The sequence below is a fragment of the Diplotaxodon limnothrissa genome, linkage group LG23 (assembly GCF_057381915.1).
Source record: "Diplotaxodon limnothrissa isolate DT_005_m linkage group LG23, D_limnothrissa_male_GT1.1, whole genome shotgun sequence".
Lineage (NCBI taxonomy): Eukaryota > Metazoa > Chordata > Actinopteri > Cichliformes > Cichlidae > Diplotaxodon > Diplotaxodon limnothrissa.
The window spans coordinates 48,509,057-48,522,688 of NC_140617.1; the positions used below are offsets into that span (position 1 = coordinate 48,509,057).

Here is a 13,632-nt window from a genome sequence, read left to right on the forward strand (position 1 = left end):
ATTTATTCAGATAAGAAACAGAACTACAATGAGATTGGCTTTGAGTAAGACACGCTGTTTACACAAAAACTGTTTAACTCCAAAAAAGTAATAATACTAAAAAAAAAAACTAAAAAAAAAAAAACCTAAGAAAACCCCAAAACAAACAGACTTTACAACATATTGATGACAGTACTTTATCTGTACTAACATTTTAACTCTCTGGCCTGTGACAAACTATTCTTCCAACAAAACTAAAAACACCAACAAGCTCAACAATTTAGAAAATTGGGATCATTGCTTTGCGACTGCGCCGCTCTCACTCCCATTCTTCATCGTCAGCAGCCGTCTGTGCTGCCAGCTGGCTCGTTACACTGCTGTCCTGGAAAAGGCCTCCCTGTGGACCCTGAAGAAGGACCACAATGTGAAACACTACAACATCTCAGAGAATTCAGTGCAAAACAACTTGAACCAGTTACCTTCCTCAAGTCTGTGGAGGCAAAATGTTTCCTGGGTGGGTTAAAGCCAGAGGGGCCATGGCCGCTGAACGCAGCCGCCTCTAACCACGAGGGAACCTCCTGCTGGGCCTGCCAATCCCAAACATCTCGCTTAAAGCACTCAGGTCTCACCTTACGCACTTGTGGTGATGCACATTGTGTAGTTGTAGTGCAGCGTTCTCACCTTGGACAGGATTGTGACCAGTGATTGAGCCAACTCACTGTTAGCTTCTGGATCATAGAAGGACACTGCCCTCCCGGTGTTGCCACAGCGGCCGGTTCTACCGATACGATGGACATACTCGTCGATATTGTTTGGTAGGTCAAAGTTCACCACGAGCTGCACATCTGGAATATCGAGTCCACGGGCACCTACAGAGGTTGCCACCAGGACAGGACATTTGCCAGAGCGGAAGTCTCCAAGGGCCTGCTCTCGCTGCCACTGCTCACGGTCACTGGCAGCCAGCACAGCACATAGAATAGAATAGATGTACAGTGAGATCTAGAGCATCTCCAGACATGTGGGGGAAGAAAGGTGAGGTGCACAGTTTCTGCAGCACTATATACATATGAACAGTATTTAGAACAAAGAAAACTATGTATATACATATATACACACAATTTATTTACAGTTTGGGTTATTGCACAAAATTAAGTATAGCACAGTGGTAGTTTACAGAGGCAAGTGTGGGGGTGGAACTGTGTTATCAGTGCATGTGTGAGTACGTCACACAAAGGACAACCATCTCCATGAAAGCCACAGTAAACACACAAACACCACTTACCCGTGAATGCTGGTAGTTGGAAACTTCTCCTGACACAAGATTACGGCAATAAAATCAGCCTGTCTCTTGGTCTCTACAAACACCATGGTGCGCGCCGATCCTGCAGCACAAACCCACAACACACAGTTCGGTTACACTGAGCTATCGTTTGTTTTGACCTTTAGTTCTTCTCAACACTGGAAACCCAGAAGCTTGAAATACCTGTTGATTTCAGGAGGTCTAAAAGCTGATCCCTCTTAGCGAACTTGGTGACCTGCACAAATGTCTGCTCCACATCACTGCAGGCTCCACCCACAATTCCCACGGCCAAGAACAAATAGTCAGTCTTTAGAAAGTCAGCTGCCAGCCTATATCACACACACACACACACACACACACACTGAGATGAGCTGGCAGGCATTCAGACCTGGTTGTATGTCAGGAGTACAAACTGGCAGCAGACCTCTGGATGTCCTCGGGGAAAGTAGCACTGAACATCAGAGTCTGACGGTTCTCTTTCGATGGCATCCCAGGAGAGCCCACCAGGCGGCGCATGTCAGGCTCAAAGCCCATATCCAACATGCGGTCAGCCTCATCCAGCACCAAGTAACGCACTTTGGTCAAGCCAACCTGGAACACACATTTATTAGCATCTGAAAGCGCTGCACAATTTTGTCATCCAATCGATGGTACCTTTAAACGGCCTTACCTTTCCTCTTCCAATCATGTCCAGCAGTCGTCCTGGTGTTCCACACAACACATTGCAGCCCCTGGAGAGGTCTCTTATTTGGTGTCCAGTGCTGACCCCACCATACACTACAACAGGTCGCACACATGTGCTGCAGAGTGGAGACAAACATCTTGAATTTACCTTCTATCTACATGTTGGTGGAGTTCACTTATTCTTTGGCTTTGACAAAGAAACACACCCATAGGCAAACTTCCTGGCCTCCAGGTAAATCTGGTTGATGAGCTCCCTAGTTGGCGCCACAATGATGGCTTCAGGCTCCTGCGTCTCACTGAAGCAACTGGCCGCCGCGCCATCTGCCATCAGCTGTTGAAGGATTGGTAGCAGGAAGGCAGCCTGGTGGAGGGAGACCACATTTAACCTCTGTCCACAAGCAGGTCTACACCCAGGTTCAACTCTCCCAAACCGTACCGTTTTACCAGAGCCAGTCTGGGCGCAGGCCATGAGATCCCTGCCAGCAGAAACGATGGGGATGCCGTGCTTCTGCACAGGGGTGGGCTTCACATAACCAGACTTGCTGACGTTTCTCTTTAGGGACTCACACAGCGCTGCTTCATCAAATGTCTGAGAGAAAGCAGAAGAAATGTACACCAGCATGGAGGGCAAGTCAATATTGCTGTGACACCATGCTTTAAATTACTTCAGGTTTCACGCAGCTGTTTGAACTCAGCCTTAGAGCTGCTTCCAAACAGCTCCAACTATAACAGAGCCGGCTCCTTCAACCAGTGCGGGAAGTCACCAGAAATCTGACCAGAATGGTGTCCATCTGCACGGTTATACTAGAAACTAGGGCTGTTCACTATAACCACATATATCAGATGACGATATAAAACCGTCTGTCGTTTCCTATTATGCTGTCGTTTGTTTCGTGGTGTCGTAAAATAAACTGTTTACAGCAATATTTTTTCATGGTTTTGATGGTCACTGTAGTGGTTGTATTAATTTCTTACAGTTCTCTCTTTCTCTTATATTTAATGTAACCACACTACAGACGAATAGCGCCTGTTTTTATATGTTTTTGTTAGCAACGGTAAAATCATCGCGTGGCTCTGCTGTCCGCTTGTTTGTTTTCCACGTAAACCTTTCACAATAAAGCTCAAGATCCTGTTGAGACTTTTCAAAATAAACTGAATCACATCAAAGAGTATGCAGAGTTTACGGATGAGAAGCAAAAAAAGAGCCGTCAGGTGCTAAAAAATAAAGCTTAGACTCAAAGTTTGAGAGAAAACGGCGGCCGTTACAGCTTATGTCTAAAAATGTATCGTTTCATGCATCGGTTAAAATACTTGAATTCAGGTAAAGGACGCGCAGCTGGAAACACTAAACGCAAGTCGAGCTGCCCGAGATTCACAGAATTTACAGAAAATGTTACATTTTTGTGATTTATATCGTTGTCAGGACGATAAATGTCTTCTATCTGATATGAGATTTTTGTCATATCGCACAGCCCTACTAGAAACTAACGCAAGTGTTGCAAGTCTTGTGTATTAACTTGCTCCTGTGTGCCGTCCTACAAGTTAACAGCCATCTTACAGGCTGCAGAAAGTCTCGCCTTTCTGTCAACTCAACGTTTGCATCGTTAAATGGCTCACAGCTGTCCCTGAAATGCATACAAACATCAACTTCAAATAATAAAACTCAATTCTACAAGACAGTCTCACCACTTGGCAGCCATCTTGGTTTAACATGAAAAATAATACGTTATTTTTCTTGAGTAAATGCAGGCTCTAACATGCCACAGCAGGCAATTACATTCACACAAACATAACGTCTTTGATAAGCTGCTTACTTTCAAAGCGGAGCCAAGGAGAAATAAGTGATGGAATCGCAATCACAACGTGTGCTCCTTTGGCTTTAAAAATAAGATCTTAACAGGTTTTTTCCAGTAGACTGAACTAGTTACACAAAATCTTTCATGAACAGCTGATCTGACCACTTGAAAAGAAATTACACGCCAGCTCCATTTCCTTATGGTATACAGCGATCCCTCGTTTATCGCGGTAGTTACGTTCTAAAAATAACCTGCGATAGGTGAAATCCGAAGTACCCAACTTTATTTCTTTTACAATTATTATAGATGTTTTAATGCTGTAAAACCCCTCACTACACACTTTCCTCAGACAGGCATGAAAATGTTCACTTTGCATACATCAGTGTCACACACTGATGTATGCATGCACCTGTACTGCATGCATACATCAGTGTGTGACACTGATGTAACCAGTTTTGTACCAAGCCAGCAAAGAACTGCTGATAACAGATTTGTGTACCTACTGGATTGCCCCCTAACATTTCTTACCATTATAGCTGGTGGTGGGTTGGTTCCACTGACATCCACCAAGATCTCATCGTACTTGTCAAAGTTGACACCGGACTCATAATGGGAAAAAATGGACTCCTCATCTTCAGAGGGTGGTGGGGGAACGTAGGTAACCCTGGGTCCTGCAGTGAGAAACAGAAATGCTGCACATAATGGAAGATAAAGCTGGCATGCTGCAGATCTGTGAACAGGAAGTTTAACTTACTATCACTCTCATCTGTCTTCTCTGCAGGTGTATCCTGGTTCCCTGTGTTACACACAGATTCCAGCCACATCAGTAAATCTTTCAAACCTATGTGCACTGAATCATTGAGGTCAATAATGAAAAACAACCTTGAGCAAAGACCTCTTCATCTTTCCCACGGTAGCCTGCAGCACAACACAAATTACACTTCTGACACCTCTGACAGATTTGCACATGATCAGAACTGCTCGTTCACTCACCTCCTCCAAAGCCGCCTCTGCCACCCTGCTCACCACCTTTAAAACACAAGTCAATTAACTGCTATTCTTACTCAAAATCCACACTGACTGCAATCAAATTTATCAGGAGGTCTGCAGAGCCACAGCAGTCTATTAATCGACCCTCAGCTTTTCCAACCCAGGTGAAGCCCGACGTGCACCCACTGGAGTGCGAGTGTGTGAACATTTAGTTTACACAGTGCTTAGGCCATAGGAAAAACAATACATGTATGAATGCATGTGAATGTGTGATTAAGGCTTGTAGTAAAAAAGCACTAACAAGTACGAGTCAATGTGGCATTTGCATGCAGTGGAAAAAACCCACCACGAGTGGAATCAGACTCGTACCTTGCCTATAGCTTCCTCCTCTGCCCCCTCTTCTTCCTCTCGACACTGAAAAGCAGAAAATGCTCACACTGTAAACAAGCATTTCTTTCAGTCTACTTTTGTGTCTTAATGGGAATATTAACACTACCATTTGTATGGTCACCATTCTCTTCATTGGCTGTAAAAATAAGAACATCAAGTCAGACGCGTTCCAGCTCAAAGCCAAACAGACGTACACGTCAATATTCCAGTTATTACCGTCAAAATCACCGTGATCCGTTCTGCCGAATCCTCTGCCACGCCCTGATAACACAACTTATATTACATCCATCAACAGCTCTATTCACTACAGCATAAATATGCATACTGGTACAGCATTACCACTGCTTTACTGACTGAACGAGCTTGTTAATCCTCTTTCACACTGCTAGTTGAGGGTTTTTCTTTCAGCATTTGTAATTTGAAGAGTTTTCATAATCTGTGAAACTGTATTACAAATGCCTAACATTCCACTGAGATGACCAACAGTATATATCCCCCCCACACACACACACACCCACCACGGCCTCCTCTTCGGCTGAAGCTACTCCTTTCTGCTGTATTATTCTGGCTGTCACCATCTGAAAGGAAGAAACGCAACGCTCAGGAAACACAATGAGGAAAACTACAACAGCTCATGTAATACTCTTCATGCTTACCGTTTGCACTGTCCTCAGCACCTTAAAAAAAATCAAAAAAAAAAATCAGATAACTAAAATTAGATACCTTCGACAATCGTCTAAATGCACCTACTACAACGTGATAACCATTTCTCCCACCACCTGCATGCTCCTCCATTGGCACCTCCGTGATAAGTACTGTGTGTGACAGTATCAAGCAAACCTTGTGGTGTGAAAACTAGAGCCAAGTGCCATAACGCAACATTCTTTAAACGAGCAGCGGGGGGCAACTGTTCTAGCTGCAAACATTGTCATTTTGAAATAAGAGCTGGGTCTGACTGAAAGCACACACTGATGGAGTAATGTCTTGAGCACAGTGCATAAATCTGACACAGAATGATCAAAATGAACAAGAACGGACACGTTTTATTCAGTAGTGAGCCAAATTGAGACATTAGGGCCATGAAGTCATCAGGAAAACCTCCAAAAGTTCATCAGGAAAAGTATTTTCTGAGCTCAGGACTGTCTGTGCAACAACAGCTTTAACCCCATGGAGGCTGATAAACAGGTTTAATGCACTATTACACTGCCTCCACTTTTCATCTTTTACACTGTATGGGCCGGTGTCCTGCAGGTCTTAGATGTGTCCATGATCCAGCACAGCTGATTTGAATGGATAAATTACATCCTGAACATGTCCTCCAGAAGCCTGCTAAGGAACTAATCATTTGATTCAGGTGTGTTGACCCAAGGTGAGATCTAAAACCTGCAGGGCACAGGCACTAGAGGCCTGAAATTGGACACCCCTGCTGTATGCAATCCCAAAAAGCATTCTTCCACATCAAATCTACTCTAATTTGTCATCCAGAAATGAGGATTATCCAGGACAATTTCACCACTAAAATGCCAAACAGTGTCAGTTTCAGTGTTTAGATGCAGCCCTTGCATGTCATATCCAGTTTCCCTTGCTCACATGGGTCTTCACCAGTCACCAAAAAAAGAAACTTAATTGCTGCAGGTGAAACTCCAGAGGTTGGTGGATATTTTTTATTTAAAGCTATGATTGCTTGCCAAATGACGGGCATACACACACACACACGCCTACTGGCTTTTCACCTCACAGCTCATACATAATGCTAATTTTCATACGTTTACTTGCTCAAAGGACAATTATACTACTTCTTAAACAGAGTGTTAAATGCGCACCTGAGAAGGATGAGTTTTTAAATCCTCCTCTTCCTCTGCCCCGTCCACCACGACCTGGAAGAACACATTTAAATCACTCCTCAGTGTCACGCAAGACGCTTCCTGTAAGGGCTCCATCGTCTTTCTACACTCACCTCTTTGAAATTCACCACGATCAGAGCTCCAGAAATCTCCTTGTGTACCTAAAAACATGTTTTAAAATACAGAATAAAACCAAAATAAATCTTAACCTGCCTCCAATCTTTATTTTAACCCTTGGAAGAAAGAATTAAAGCAGACAATCTGAAGTGGAACATACCTGCATTTGAGGTGTGGCTGGTGAGTGCACAAGTACCAGAGGTAGCGGTTTCCTGTAAACATGGGCAATTTCAGTCGGACGCTGCCTGACTGGCTCAGCGAAGTGCGTACGCGTGGCCTTCGGATATTACACTAGCTTACCTGTTCTTCCCACTCGTCCATTCTTGCTCACCTGAGGAAAAAAGTACCACAAGAAATTTTGTAAATCACGTACGATAACAAAGACACCCCCCCTTTTTTTTTTGTCGCTTTCATTCCGACATTAAAAGCTAAACTTTTCCTGAGAATCTGGCACGTGACGACTACCACGCGAGAAGTGAAATGCACTTAAAACAATACAATTGTTTTAACAAACACTTACAATGCGCAAGTGTCTTTAATCAAAACGTCGACTGTTGCAAAGCAAATGTGGCTCTAAATGCTCACTCTGAAGTACAGAAAATGACTTCGCGCTTCTTCTAGCTAATCAAGACACATCGAGCACGCGGGAGCAGGGCGGCGGCTAACTTCCGCCCTCAATTTAGACGCAAACACGAAATAACGCTTTAAGTCATGTGTTTGCACAGTTAAAATTAGTCATTTTTAAAGCGCTGTTTCGAGAATACACTCAAAACCAAAAAAAACTACAAGTGGACGTCAAAGGCGATACCTGTTAGCATTGGAAGCGCTAACTAAAAACAGCACGACGGGATTAATAAAACTGATAATAACTACATCTTGTTCTTCGAAAATTGGTTTCACAAGTGACAGTAATGTAGTAAAACTAGCCCAGGTAGAATAACCGTACTTTGAGTGTCTTCACAGATGAGATTCTTCCTCGAGGTGCAGCCTGCTCGTGCGCTCACAGAATGGGGCGCGCGCATGCACAGCGCACAACCCGCAAACTTGCAACTTCCGCCATTTTCCCGCCCAACTGGATTTTTGAAAATACAAGAAATAAATACGAAGAATTATAAACTTTCCCCCTGTAAATAGCTTCTAATAGAACATTTTTAAATATAGTTCTGTTGGCAAAATTGTAGAACTTGAAGGCTGTCGCACAACTACTGGAAAATGTCATTCTGCTTTCTTTCAGTTTTTAATATTCTTTTATAATAATAAAAGAATATTAAAAACTTTTTAAAAAGTTGTTGGTTCGAAAAGTTTAAAAAGCTGTGTAAAAAGTAACCCTTTACTGTGGATGTGATATATAAAAGCTTTATTAAACTACCACTAAATCCTTTACTCTAAATTCAACCTATTGGCTATTATTTTCAGTGCAATAAAATAAATCTGATAGTGTTTACCGATTTTCTATCTCCAAATAATACCATTCACAATAAATTAGAAACCATTCACCTGCTCAATCTCGTTGCGCATAGAGTCTGCACTGCCATCTGCTGGAAAACTATACAATTGCACGTTCACTGCTAAATGTGATTGTAACATTGCACACGCTCATACTTGTATTGATATAACTTTGACGAGGCAAAAATAAAAAAATAGAGCAAATAATAATTGCTGTGTATTCCTATTATTGTTCCCAAGCTCCCCAAGACAAATGCTGAGGACAGAACAGTGTAAAATCAGTGCCAGATCAAAAATGCAGATTATTAGGAATGAGATTTCCATATCAGTTGGGACCCAAGTTAACAACACTTATCAAACACTGACTCTCTGATGATTGTATTGGAGAGCAGCTCATTGTTCACTATTCTGAAGCAGCCAGCGGCTGAACTGCCAACCCTCCAACTAGCAGATGAGCTGGTCTACCTGAGCTACAGCCTGCTGACAAGACAAGGGGAAGGGGGGAAGGTGTGTTAGGAGGCAGTGAGGGTGACAAAAAAGCAGGAGTGTGGAGGTGAGAGGTGGGACTATGACTGATAAAGGGAGATGGCAGATGGTATGTAGAGAAGGAAGGCAGATATAGTGTGTTTGTGTGTGTACAGGAGACCAGGTGGAAGGGAAGCAAAGCCAGGAGCACTGGAGGTGGATTCAAACTATTCTACCATGGAGAAGGAAAAATAGAGTAGTGGACAGGAAGAGTATGGGAATAGTGTTGTGCAGGTGAAGAGAGGGTCAGACAGGGTTGAGTTTGAAGCTGCAAATCAAAGGAGTGATGTGCAATGTTGTCAGCGTGTATGTCCAATGGGCGGATGTTAGCTAGAAGAGAGCTAGATGAAGTGGAGGAGGGTCTCCCCAGGGTGGAGAGCATTGTGAGGGGGATGTAGGTGAAGGCTGCAGAGGCGATGGGGAGGTGTTTAGGAGGCATGGTGTTAAGGAGAGAAATGCAGAGCGTCAGATGGTGTAGATTTTCTGAAATGAATGGAAATGGCTGTGGTGAACATGAACTTTAAGAAGGGGGAGGCAGATAGGAGGACGTCAGAATTGAAGAAAGCGAACACAGGTGGACTCGTGCTGAAAATGCAACATGAAAGTGGTAGGAGACTGTAAGGCGGTGGCAGGGGAGGATGTAGGTAGGGAGCATCAGATGGTAGTCTGTAGGATGGCTTTGGACATCAAGAAGAGTAATCAAGTGAAGGCAGAGCCAAGGATTAAATGATGGGAGCTGAAGAAGGAGGAACGTCGCACAGAGTTCAAGAGGGAGTTGAGATGCTAGGGAAGAGTTACCAGCTGGGAAACTACAGCTGAATTAGTGAGGAACCTGTCAGGAAGGTGTTTGGTGTATCCTCTGGACTAAGGAAAGAGGACAAGGACACTTGTTGGTGAAATGACAGCGTAAAGGAAAGTATTTAAAGGAAGAGGTTGAAACAGTCAAGGAGAGATGGGAGTACAAAGACTGGCAAAAAGGAAAATGCTTCACTGAGGAGGGAGACTCAATTAGTTAGCTCCAGATGTCACATCAAATACATCAGAACTGCGTGACTATAAACAGATCTATAGACTAATGTACACTTATACTTGTCATCTGTGTGAGCTAGCTGAAGCAGTTTATGTAAGCCATCTTTTATATGCTATGCCTTGTCCTTAACACTTATATATTCTTTATATATGCTAAGATCTTTCAACTTAAACTCCTTGATCCATGTACTTAAGCAATAAGATAAAATGATATAATCTATATTTATAATATAATATATCTTTTTTCCAAATTGTTTGACACAAGCAATAACAAAATGGGTTATCCATCCATTAATCCATTTTGTCCGCTCATCCAGGGCCGAGTTGCAGGAGCAACAGCCTAAGCCCAGACTTCCCTCTCCATAGGCATCACGTCTAGCTTGTTCCCAGGCCAGCCGAGAGATATAATCTCTCCAGTGTGTCGCGGGTCTCCCCCAGCGCCTCGTCCCAGTGGGACATGCCCTTAGAGATAGGATGAGGGGCTCAGAGTAGAGCAGCTACTCCACCACATTGAAAGGAGCCAGCTGGGGTGGTTTGGGTATCTGACAAGGATGCCTCTCCCAGGAAATGCCCAGGAGGGCTTCCTGAAAGAGGCCAGCCACCCTTCCAAGAGAGCTTCTGTCCACTGCTATGATGTCATTCTTTTGGACACCTTGAGCTTGTAAACATAAGTGATGGCGGGGATGTCCTGACCAGTAAATGGAGAGCTTCGCTTTTAGACTGGTACAGCATCCTCATCACTGCAGCCACAGTACCATCTGTCAATCTTCTGCTCGCCTCTCCCATCACTCATGAAAAAGACCCTGACATACTTAAACCCAGAGTGGGCACTCCACCCCTTTTCCAGCTGAGGACCATGGCCTCAGACTTGGAGGTGCTGACTGTCATTCCCACCACTTCACACTCGGCTGCAAACCACTCCAGTATGAGCTGGAGTCCACCATAGGATGAAGCCAACAAATCCACATCATCTTATCTGACTTGCTGAAGCCACATGTTCCTCCTCGCTCGCTCCGTTCAGCTGAGCAGCTGCTGCTGTCGGTCCCTAAGTCGCGGCTGAAATGCAGAGGAGACCGTGCCTTTTCAATTGCGGCTCCGATGCTCTGGAATAACCTTCCCCTCCAAATTAGACAAGCGTCATCAGTGCAGGTCTTTAAGTCCAGATTGAAAACTTATTTTTATTCCCTGGCTTTTAACTCTGTAGGAAACTGACACCTTCTTATTTATTTTATTGTGTGTAATGATTTTATGGTATTTTTAATTTGGTTGTTGTTTTGATCTGTGTTGTTCAGCACTTTGGTCTGCCTGGTGTGTTCTTAAAGTGCTATACAAATAAACGATGATGATGATGATGATGATCTGTGAAAAGCAAAGATGAGATTCTGGACCACCCAAGTAGAAGCCCTTATGCATACAAATTATGAACACAATCGGTGATAAAGGGCAGCCCTGATGGAGTCCAACACCTACCAGGAACGAGGGTTAGGGTTATGTTCAATAAAGCCAAATAAATGCATTGTTCTATAAATAAGAAAGGAAAGGAGGACCATTAAACAGAAAAAACATACAATAATAAAATAAAAGCTCAATCTAAATCAAATACAATAAAAGGTAAAAATTGCAATCACAATAACTAAATACAGAAAGAATCTAGACAATATACCAAGTGGCTGACGTTCAGTTAATAAACACTAAACAGACTCCAAATTTTGAATGACCAGAGCATCAAGACTCTTGTGAAACCTTTATGTGACTGTATGTGCACGACTATATTTTGAATGTTTGTGTTTTTGGTCAAGATTTAGAAAATGACCAGTGATCGTATCCAGAACTGTTAGAAGCGTAAATTAATAATAATAATAATAATGGATACTTTATTGATCCCCATGGGGAAATTACTTGTTTTTCTCTGCATTTGACCCATTCACTCAGTGAAGCAGTGGGCAGCCCACTAAGCAGGCGCCCGGGGAGCAGTGTGTAGGGACGGTACCTTGCTCAGGGGTACCTCAGGGTAGCCGTTAAGTGGATTCGAACTGCCGACCTTCCGATCATGGGGCGACCACTTTACCTACTGAGCTATCCCTGCCCCTATCCACTGCAGCTGACGCTCTTTATTATCCAACCCAGATGAAACAGTGATGGTTTGGTGTGGTATATGGGGAACAACGATAGTGGGTCCATTCTTCATCAATGGAAACCTCAAGGCCTCTGGATATTTGAAATTGCTACATGATGATGTGTTTCCTCTTTATGCACTGAAGCTGGCACGTTCCCTGAGTGTTTCCTGCAAGATGGTGCACCACCACATTATGGGTGCAGGTCCAAGCATTCCTAGATGAACAGTTTCCTGGAAAGTAGATTGGTCGTCGTGGGCCAGTTGAATGGCCCCCCAAGGTCTCCCGATCTGACCCCCTTAGACTTTTATCTTTGGGGTCATCTGAAGGCAATTGTCTCTGGTGTGAAGATACGAGATGTGCAGCACCTGAAACTACGGATACTGGATGCCTGTGCTGGCATTTCTCCTGCGGTGTTGCTATCAGTGTGTGAAGAGTGGGAGAAGAGGGTTGCATTGACAATCCAACACAATGGGCAGCACATTGAACACATTTTATAAGTGGTCAGAAACTTGTAAATAACTCATGAAAGAATAAAGTTACGTTGAAACCAAGCACACCATTGTTTTTCTTGTGACATTACCAATAAGTTTGATGTGTCACATGACCCTCTTCCTGTTGGAAAAACAAAAGCGGTATCCAAGATGGCCGACTCCTAAATGGCCACCATGGTCACCACCCATCTTGAGGAGTTTGCCCCCTCACATATACTAATGTGCCACAAACAGGACTTTAATATCACCAACCATTCCCATGTTGTTACGGTGTATCCATATAAATGGCCCACCCTGTACTTTGAAGTCAGGTTGACCTGAAAATCCTTGTCTTTGTTACTTCCAGCACATCCATCCATCCATCTTCATCCGCTTTGTCCGGGGCCGGGTCGCGGAGGCAGCAGCCTAAGCAAAGAGGCCCAGACCTCCCTCTCCCCAGCCACCTCCTCCAGCTTATCCGGGGGAATACCAAGGCGTTCCCAGGCCAGCCGAGAGATATAATCTCTCCAGCGTGTCCTGGGTCTGCCCCGGGGCCTCCTCCCGGTGGGACATGCCTGGAACACCTCACCCAGGAGGCGCCCAGGTGGCATCCTTGTCAGATGCCCGAACCACCTCAGCTGGCTCCTTTCGATGTGGAGCAGCAGCTGCTCTACTCTGAGCCCCTCCCGGATGGCCGAACTTCTCACCCTATCTCTAAGGGAGAGGCCAGCCACCCTTCGGAGGAAGCTCATTTCTGCCGCTTGTATCCGCGATCTCGTTCTTTCGGTCACTACCCACAGCTCGTGGCCATAGGTGGCCTCACTTCCAGCACAGACAACTGTAATTACTTATTAGAATGTCCCCATAGGTGTCTGAAAAGCCTCCAGCTGATTCAAAATACTGCAGAGAGTACACTGATGGGGACTGGGAAGAGTCATGTTTCTC

At 44.2% G+C, this 13,632-nt stretch overlaps 1 protein-coding gene across 7 annotated transcripts; it reads right to left on the reverse strand.

Annotated features, from left to right (window-relative positions):
• Positions 1 to 298: 298 nt before the first annotated feature.
• On the reverse strand, positions 299 to 7,421 carry ddx4 (DEAD (Asp-Glu-Ala-Asp) box polypeptide 4). Of its 7 annotated transcripts, none has more exons than XM_085347119.1 (22): positions 7,401 to 7,421; positions 7,261 to 7,312; positions 7,097 to 7,144; positions 6,963 to 7,016; positions 5,796 to 5,816; positions 5,658 to 5,717; positions 5,356 to 5,400; positions 5,246 to 5,275; positions 5,119 to 5,154; positions 4,753 to 4,788; positions 4,642 to 4,677; positions 4,514 to 4,555; positions 4,288 to 4,430; positions 2,400 to 2,552; positions 2,170 to 2,324; positions 1,950 to 2,079; positions 1,704 to 1,870; positions 1,463 to 1,608; positions 1,262 to 1,361; positions 661 to 931; positions 459 to 566; positions 299 to 385 (listed from the first exon to the last, which is right to left on the reverse strand). In XM_085347119.1, exons 1-22 carry the CDS (start codon positions 7,419 to 7,421, stop codon positions 299 to 301), a joined length of 1,941 nt encoding a protein of 646 aa, XP_085203245.1. The 7 variants fall into 7 exon arrangements, with proteins under 7 accessions (XP_085203245.1, XP_085203244.1, XP_085203243.1 ...); XM_085347118.1 differs by having other exon boundaries at positions 5,119 to 5,163; XM_085347117.1 differs by having other exon boundaries at positions 5,119 to 5,163; positions 5,652 to 5,717.
• Between the last annotated feature and the right edge of the window lie 6,211 nt (positions 7,422 to 13,632).